This window comes from Haplochromis burtoni, unplaced genomic scaffold, assembly GCF_018398535.1.
Source record: "Haplochromis burtoni strain Fernald_Lab_line unplaced genomic scaffold, NCSU_Asbu1 Contig_70, whole genome shotgun sequence".
NCBI classification, from domain to species: Eukaryota; Metazoa; Chordata; class Actinopteri; order Cichliformes; family Cichlidae; genus Haplochromis; species Haplochromis burtoni.
In genome coordinates this window covers 2304881-2313861 of record NW_024582431.1, presented here as the reverse complement: position 1 = coordinate 2313861, position 8981 = coordinate 2304881, and the positions used below count along the sequence as shown (strand labels likewise).

General features: G+C 39.3%; 2 protein-coding genes across 5 annotated transcripts in view; one reads left to right on the top strand and one right to left on the bottom strand.

Moving 5' to 3' along the window:
* Window positions 1–2328, bottom strand: part of gcdha (glutaryl-CoA dehydrogenase a) — a 4043-nt gene extending 1715 nt beyond the window's left edge. Inside the window, exons 1-7 of one of the 2 annotated variants that reach the window (XM_005924927.3) lie at window positions 1949–2328; window positions 1529–1635; window positions 1303–1368; window positions 1044–1184; window positions 815–877; window positions 525–695; window positions 299–428 (exon numbers count right to left, since the gene is read on the bottom strand). In XM_005924927.3, coding sequence (XP_005924989.1) covers window positions 299–428; window positions 525–695; window positions 815–877; window positions 1044–1184; window positions 1303–1368; window positions 1529–1631 — 674 coding nt within the window. In that variant the 5' untranslated portion in view covers window positions 1632–1635; window positions 1949–2328. The remainder of the gene's footprint in view (window positions 1–298; window positions 429–524; window positions 696–814; window positions 878–1043; window positions 1185–1302; window positions 1369–1528; window positions 1636–1948) is intronic. The other variant, XM_005924928.3, reaches the window with a different exon arrangement.
* A 1420-nt stretch (window positions 2329–3748) lies between these two features.
* The window catches only part of slc44a2 (solute carrier family 44 member 2), a 27512-nt gene continuing 22279 nt past the window's right edge, over window positions 3749–8981 (top strand). Inside the window, exon 1 of one of the 3 annotated variants that reach the window (XM_005924929.3) lies at window positions 3749–3928. In XM_005924929.3, coding sequence (XP_005924991.2) covers window positions 3892–3928 — 37 coding nt within the window. In that variant the 5' untranslated portion in view covers window positions 3749–3891. Of the gene's footprint in view, window positions 3929–7707; window positions 8836–8981 lie in introns of those variants that run through there. The other 2 variants (XM_005924931.3, XM_005924930.3) reach the window with 2 other exon arrangements.

Below are 8981 nucleotides of genomic sequence, written 5' to 3'. Positions count from 1 at the left end.
AAAACAGATATAAGATCCCTTGAAAAATTATATAATGAAACTTGTATGTTTTGGATACTTACTAAAACAATGTATGAAAGTAATGAGAAAGTGGCCACTTTCATGAGTAAATCATGAAAGTGGCCACTTTCATGAGTAATCACATATAAGTTTTTACTATTTCTTTTCCATATGGGCAGTATGGGGATCTACACAGTTCCAAGTTATATAAACTTATACAGGTCTCTGCTCCATTGTCTCATTTTTACTCCATGCAAGTTTCAAACCAATACATCTTGTTCTATATGTGTCTATCTACCAGGTCTTAGCTCCGCTGATGGTGAAGGTACCACTCGATGGGTTGTACTTGGCCTTAGTCTCCATACTGCTGGGATCACTGCCATGATTTGGTTCTGTCAAACCAAAGCAACCTACAATTTCTCCCCGAGCTGCAGAACAAATAAACACACACCAGAAATCAGATGGATTTTAGCCCTTTGCAAATTTTAAATGTCAAGTACAAGAGGAGAGAATGTCGCACTTACCAAGCCGGGGAAGGTACTTCTCCTTCTGGGCTGCTGTGCCGTACGCATTAATCGGGTGCATGACCAGTGAAGACTGGACGCTCATTACAGACCGATATCCACTGTCCACCCTCTCAACCTCTCTGGCAATCAAACCATATGCCACATAACTCGTACCTGCACAACCATACCCTGCAGTGTAAAGGGGAAAAAAACAACTTAAAAAAACTACTAAGTGTAATCAGTGAAATATAACAAAAAGCAGGAAAAAAGGAGGGAGGGGGGAGCATTAGTTTTTTTGTTTGTTTTACCTTTAATAGTCGGGCCTAGGACTCCCAACTCTCCCATCTCTGAGACAATCTCACGGTGAAAATCTGTAGCATGGCGCATGTTAGAAAATAAGAAAATGACAAATATTTAGATGAGATTCATTTTACACACCTTAATGTAAAGGCAGATTAAAGACAGAAACAGATTTTTTTCTGAATTATTCACAGTGTGCACAGCCTGAACCACACATATTAATCCTGCTTAACTCACGTTCATGTCTGTTGGCCATAAGGACGCGCGGCATGAGTTTTTCCTGGCAGTAGTCCCGAAACGAGTCCCGGATCATGATCTCTTCCTCCGTCAGCTGACCCTCCAGGTCGAGAGCATCCCGCCAGTTGAATGCCACCTTGGCTGAGCGCCAGAACATTAACACACACACATTCACTATGATCACATCACTATAATAGAACATATGAAGAACTCTGAGCAGATTGGATTCAGCTCATTAAGATTCACTTCAAATCTTTACCTGGCTTTGCTGGCTTTTTGGCTTCTTCAGCACCTAAAGATGTAAATTTAAAGTGTTGTTGATCATCTGAGACAAATATAGAAAACATATTCATGTTTTTCCAGCTCTTATGTGTGCTTTCTTTTTTTATCACAACTAAAAATTGCATTTCCTACCTCAAGACACCCATAGACTGTGATTCCAAACTTTACACTACCTTCCTGTGTATCTAAAATATCAGTCGTACCTTTTTGTGCTGCAACCGCTGTGCCCTGAGCTCTGGATGCAGTGACAGCCACGGACATACGGCTGTTGGAGAGTAGACGTGTGAAGGCACTTCTGAGAGCCATTTTACTAAAGGGCACAAAATAAAAGTAAATGCATATTAGAGTGTACACCTCACAGTGTTTGAGACGTTATTACGCAATAATACCTGAGTGCAAGTTGTAGCAAAGTTACTTTTGTGTTTGGGTATTGTTATATCATCTTATTATATAAGGGGCAAACTTTGGTGTGTAGTTTTTATTTGGGTTAAACAAATATGTTAAAAATGTTTAATCAGACATTTCCTTATAACCTGTGTAAAATGCTTCACATATTTCTCCTTAAAGCATGCCAAATACATCAAGATCAACATATCCAAACAAAATACTTTATAGTAGCCTACCTTTTTTCCCCTCTCAGGTGGGTGATCAGATTATAAGATGACTTTTCGATGGCAATATGAGCTGTGAAAAGTTGCTTAAGTAATATAAACGTCACAGGTTTACGTAAAGTGTAAGACGGGAAGACTTTTCCGCCATGATAGATGAAGCAAAACACTGAGCCAGCGCATGACAGTAGTGCAACTCGTGAACGTCACGCAACGGACTTTGAAGAGCCTTTTGCGCTTGTAACAGATTTTTATGAGATAAGTGCGGGAAGTTTGAATATTGGAGGTGTTCGAGGCTGCTCCTGCGCTATTTTTACGCAAGTTTGCGAAGTTTCAGCAGGTCTGCGGACTGAATTTGGCACATATTTACGCACTCAAAATGGCGTGTGTGGATGGATGGATGAGTTAGGGGTGTGGAAGGTGTTGGCCCAGCCTTCGAGCTCATTGGCCGGTAAAATGAGCCATGTGCAGAATGTTGACCCTGCGCTGAAGTTTTACAAGTGACAAGAAGCACATATGTAGGTTACACTGTAACTTTTAAGTTTGGGTAATATAAAGAAGAAAGGCAAAGAAATGAATCTGTAAAATGTAAATGTGCATATATAAATGTTTTTGATGTTTTTCCTGCTCACAGAAAAAAGCCAATTAAATGAAATCTCAACCTATATATTTACAAATTTTAAAAAGAAAGAAATACCAGTGAGCTTTGTAAAATGTTGCATGTTACAGTTTATTTGTTTGGCATATTGTACTAAAAAGCAATAAAAAAAACATCCTCACGCTTTTCATAAGTAACCTGATAACGTGCCAAACGCTTTAATTATTTATTGTTTTCCTGGCAAACCTTTACATGACACTTTTGGAACCAAAGGCTGGAGCCTATTATGCAATGTGAAGATGCATTACAGTCTTTCCAAACTGTTCGTCTTTCAATCATTAATTAATCTTTCCAAGAATGTGAAAATTGGTTTTGTGTAACACAGCATATCTGTAATGTCAATACCTCCCGCGTGGAGCAAAGAAACAGCAGGCCAGCAGTTTTGCCAGTGAGGCCCTTCTCCCTTTACCCTTCTGATGAAAATATGTCTCCAGGTCATAGCATCTTCTTGGTATGCATGAGTTTCCTACTCCACTTTTCTATAAGCTTGAGTCTCCCATGTTATGAGTCAGTAAATGGTAATAATTATCTTACTTATTTCTTAGTAAAACATCATTTCTCAGACTACACGACTGTGCTGGTGGAAGAACAATCACTTACTAGCAATGATACAAAATACATAGGTTAAAGAGAATTTTCTCAGAGATTTGCACATTTAAGCCACGTTTACTTGTAAACACAGAGACTGGGGGGACTGTATTGACAAATTTGGATTTTCTCTCGGTGGCAGAATCCCAGTTGATACTTTTTCTTTTGAAGAGAAGATTGCCAATAAAATTTCATTTTTATGGGGCGGAAAGTTTCATTAATTTGAGGTAAATTTGACAAAAATGTATTTTTCATCACCGTGCTCTTTGTATGCGTCTTCTTTGGGAAGTAGTTCTCTTCGATTCTCAGCAAACGACGTAATGATGTTTAGACAAAATAAATAACTTAAAATAATTACCGTATTATGCTATAATTGCGAAACAATAATCTTTCTGAATGCGTTATGTTCTTTAAAAGTACATTGGTCTTTAAATTCTACACATTCCATTGCACAGCCTTTGTCCTCGTCAGGGTAATCCTGAGTGGCTGCAGCAGCTGTCGGTCAGCAGGCCCCGGTCTCTCATTGGCTGGCTCTCCTTTCCGTTAGACTGGAATGCGCTTTGCTCCAATTTGGCTTGGGGGTGGTCTCCGTCTTCAGTCTGCTGTGTGGCTGTTGCAGTCGGTCACTGTTATTGATGTTTTTTTGCCTCGACATTTCCATGGAAACTGTCCTGGGTTAGGTCTGATCAGCAGCAAGCAGCAGTGCGTGAGAATGGAGATGGAGGAGAAAAACCCGGACCCCAAATACGGTAAGAACAGTTTGTTTTACGGCTTTCTCTTCGATCTTTCTTTCTTTTTTCTTTAAACGGGGGAAGAAATGGAAACAATGACTGCAATGGATGGATGGGTGTGGACCTCATGAGTGTCATGCAGATCTGGAGCTATCCACATTTTCAGCAACCGGACTATTTTTTTCCCCGATTTATCTTTAAACTCTGAGAAAACGCCCTTTAAGTTGCATTTAATTATTCAGTTTGCATTACACAGCGGGTGTAGAATGCGTACTCTAAACGAGTCGTTTATTTGTCATTAAATTACAGCCTGTATAACAAACTAAATATAGCTAAAAAAAAAAAAAAATCGAACAAAAACTAAAGGTAGTTAATTATTGCTCTTTCGGTTAATTAGGGGTAATAAACAGAACTAGGTTGCCGGGTTTTTCCCTATTAGGCTTTATATGGAGGCGATTCTGTACTGCAGGAACACACAGAAACAGAGCAGAGTGGAGAAGGAGAGCACATATGCTGTCTCCTGGGCTCCATAACCATTTGGTATTTTGTAGATTGACATATGGCTGCTTCATCCACAGATGCACACAGCCTTTTGCAAACACATACATTTCACAGATGTTCACAGCTTTTGTCTATTTATTACATTTTCGTACACTTAGTGTGGAAAAATCATCTTCTATGTCAGTCAAACGTATGACTCATTGCAGATTATTATGTGCCACACATGCATTTTTTCCACCACCACCAAGTTAGCAGCCCACAGCAGCCTGGCGTGGTCTGGGCAGGGTTGTTATTCATATGGACTGTTGAGTCATGAAGTTTTTGTAACCACTGTTATTCTTTCTTTAATACTCCATGTCTACATTATTACATGAAAGGTTGTTCTTAGAAGGCTAAAAACCAAACCACAATCCTCATGCATTGGGAAAACAGCCCTAATACTGCCTTACTATTGAGCTATTCCTTATTTCACAATGCAAATTGAAATGTTAAATCCACATCTTCTCCAGTCAACTCCCATAGTGGGCCATTTCCTTGTGGTTTTCCTGTTGCTATACAGTGATCTGTTTTCCTCAACTGTCCTCTCCCATGACTCAAGGGTCAAAGACCATAAGCCCTTTAAACTCAAGATAAAGGTTTATACGACACCAATGTACAATACACATTTCAGCTCCTTAAACATGAGTTTTTATTTGGAGTTTCAGTTTAAACTGTAAGCAATCACTGGCTTCTTACTACTATTGCCACATTTCCTCCATGTCTACGAAAGTGTGCGTGCTTGCAGGCAGGCCACAACCCGCTCTACCTCGCCTGTGTTCAGCCTTGTCTGTACTACCCACTCAACAGATTTAGGAAAGTGATTTTCAGTCAATATCAAGCTGGGATATAAACACAAACACACACACACACACACATACAGCTCTGTACACAGACAGAGATGCTGCTGACGATATTCGTCATTTTTGATGATCATTGATTTAGTTGATTTTGGAAAATCTGCTTTTTCTTGATGTGAAAAGTAGCGACTCTGAGGAGTAACAAGAGACAGTGATCAAAGCCAGTGGATGACAGATTTATGTATCTCCTTTAAAAAGACTTTAGTATGTTTCCTTGTTCCACTGACCTCATTAGTGGCTTCAGGAGGAGTATTTGAAGCAGTTACAGCTGCTTGGCACAGTACAGGAACAGTTTTACACAGAGTGGCTTCTGTCCTGTATTGTAATGATGTTCAATGAATCTGCGTGCCTGGAATATAAAGATAAAAAATTCAGGGATAAGCGCTCTTGTGATGAGATATATTCAGAATGTCTCCTTGCGTATGCAGTCTGTGAGTGTACATACAATCATGCACAACCACAGTAGCCACTATCCCATTAAGGTAGGCAGGGAAAGGTTCATCTGATAACCCCTTTGGGCCCATTAGCACATCATCAGTCATGACATCATCTCTCCCTTAAACACGCACACATACACGCACACAAACAAATACACGCAGAGTCACACACAGTACTATACAACTAAAGGCTGGATCATTGACAGATGCTTTTAACCCGTTACTGACCTGAACCTGAGATCTGAAGGGCCTTATACATTTTCACAGCCTAGGTTCTGTGTAATGAAGTACCTGAGGACATCCGGTTACCAAAGTGAAAAAAATATATGTATGTATTTTTAACCTTTTTAAAAATGTGTTTAAGGTGGCAGACTGACATCAGTGAACCTATATGGTATTAATTTTGCCAATTACATAAACGAACAAGACGACTTACACGATATTTGGCAGCCTGAACACAACAACAAGAAGAACAAATCTGCTCGCACGCTTTTCAGCACAATCAGAGATTGTTTTATGGACAAAACAGGCAAAGAGCCGCCTGTTCCTCCAGCTCTAATGGAGCTGTGTCTCACATTCACAGATGGCCCTACAAATGAAAGGCTGAAGGGAGAATCTCTTAATGTTTATCTTCAGAAGAGAGACAGAGGAAACTTAGTAGTGATAGCAGACTGTGTGGGGTAAAACTAAAAAGCAACAATAATAAATGCTGGAGAAGAAATATCTAAACACTCTGTTATTTATTTATTTATTTATTGCAACTCTTCTTTTACAGTATTCTTGCCCAGAATAAATATTCTTACACCAATAGCTTTATAACAGTTTGGCAGTTTGAGCTCCGTTCCATTCAGGTGCTATGGCTTAGCGGCTCTGCTATCATTGGTAAATTTATGAATGAGAAACACACTGTAAAGTGGGTTGTAGATCCTAATAAAGGTTCAAAAGGTGCTACGTATGTGTAGATCATTCAAAATTATGTCCCCAGTGGCCCCTACTCATTTCGTTTGAAGAGAAAAGGCGAATCTACTACTACTGTTCTTAAAAAAATCGATGTATGTCAGTGCTAATACAGGTTAAAATGCTTGATTCATAAGAACAAGGCTGATTTTTGTGGTCATGTCTATTTGCAGAAGAGGCCAAGATACAATATTGTGCCCAAGGCTAAAGTCACCCTTCATTTGTTTATATTTTGCTAGAAAAATGAGAAATGGGTGTGGCAAATTATCAAAACATCTGCAAACATTCATAGGGATACAGTATGTAAGGCAAAAACAGAACTTGCACTATTCTCATGGGTTTGAAAGTTAATATTTGACATGATGGCCTTTATTCTTCAGCGCACTCTGAACTCTCTTATACCTGCATTCTTGTAATTACTTAAAATAGCTCAGGGGCAGATACATCTCTCGGGTTTTGTGTCAGGTCTTTGCTCGATTTTTGGCTAATTCTTAAAGACATGACCTTCAGATAGTGTGCATCTGCTGTAGATGCTTTTTAAGCCTGCCACTTTGTTTGTCTGTTTCTTTTCATCCTCTTTTTGTCAAGTTTCCTCTCATTTTTAAAAGACTGAGATATTTCAAGTCTCAAGTTAAGACCAGACTAAAAGTAAGTTAAACACAAAACAAAACAGCAAGCATGTTAAAGTGACCCAGCACATGATCACATGGGAAGCTGTGCCAGAGTCTCAGAATGTGTAAATTCAATGCACTAAAACTCCATCCAGCCATCGGCTTTGAACTGAGAACCTCTTTGCTTTGGAACAACCACAAGTGTTCACACGTTGCACCACCGGTGGTTAGCAAAGTGCACTGGTTAGCTTTGAGAATTTCACAAAGGTTGATTCATTAACCTGTAACCCCAGGAACTCAACTAGTGGTGTAAGTTTTACCATTATTTTATTTTATTATTTTATTTTATTAGTGTATTTTACCATTATATAGCTATTTATGAAGAAAAAAATGTAATCAAATGTACTGAGAATGTTTTAGGGGTTTTTTAAATTTCAGATAAACTTCCTGTTAAATTAATAGTTTAGCTAAGACTTTATGTTCTAACTGCACCATTCCGAGAGTGTTTAAAGAATGTTGTCACGTTTCAGTTCATAAAATGTTCCCACACTGTTACAATCTAACACTGAGTGTGTATTTGAGATGAAGCATTCTTTCATTATGTGATTCTGAAACTGTTTTCATAATGTTGCACTGAGAATGTTTTTCCACTGTAATCTGTCACATGCCAGCAGAGGTGGTCATGTGCCACCAGAGTGGGATGGCGTTATCTCTGATGTGCTTATCAGCTCATTGCTGTGTATATGTCAGACATGCGCAATGCATCAACATTTGCCATTGGATGACTGTGGTTATGATGGCTTTGTTCATTGTTCCGTTTGAAACCACTGAGACCCCATTCTGCACTCAGAATGAGGTAACAAGCTGATAAAACAAAACAGGACGCCGAGGAAACAGAAAGAGGGCAAGTCGGCTAAAATTTTAAGAACAAACGACACAGTAGCTCAGGGGTGAGAAATTGTTTTTTACAGGTGGCGGTGCAGCTGCAGCACATGCAGGCACACTCTGTAAAACACAGCTTATCTTGTTGATTCAGTGAACTGAGCTGAAGTCTGAAATAACCATTATGTGTTGGGGTTAAAGACTGTTTTGATGTGAGAACAAGCACCCACAACTGAAGCAAACACTCTCTGCAGCAAGATGTATAAAACTGGCACATTTTAGTTTTTAGTTCATGTTTTTGGCAGCTTTGGCAGTTATCAGGTGCCACAAGTCTCTGTTTATTTCGATATCCTGTCTCAATTTTTCCATCGATACTTCTTTGCTGCAATTGGGCTGACGCAGCTTTTGCAAGGAGGAAACCCACAGAGTAAAAGAGGGAATTGGAGGTGAAGGCAGAGCTTTGAAATCTAAAATAAGGAAGTGAAGAGTAAGAAGCTAGAGGACACGCAAGCACTGTTATACAGGAAGGACCTTTAAAGAAACAACAACAGAACACAGAACACTGAGACGTATCTGTAAAACCATCCGTGACACAAACTGAGAGCAAAACAGCACCGGAATGACAAAATATGATGGAAAAGGTAATTCGCCAGCCTGCATAAAAAAAAGGTCCTTTCCTGATTTTTTGCATATTTGATGCCAAAGCTGTCAGAGCAATCAGGTTGCTTATTTTCCAGTCAGCAGTCCAAGACCCATATAATCAATCTGGTATTATTTTAAACATTAA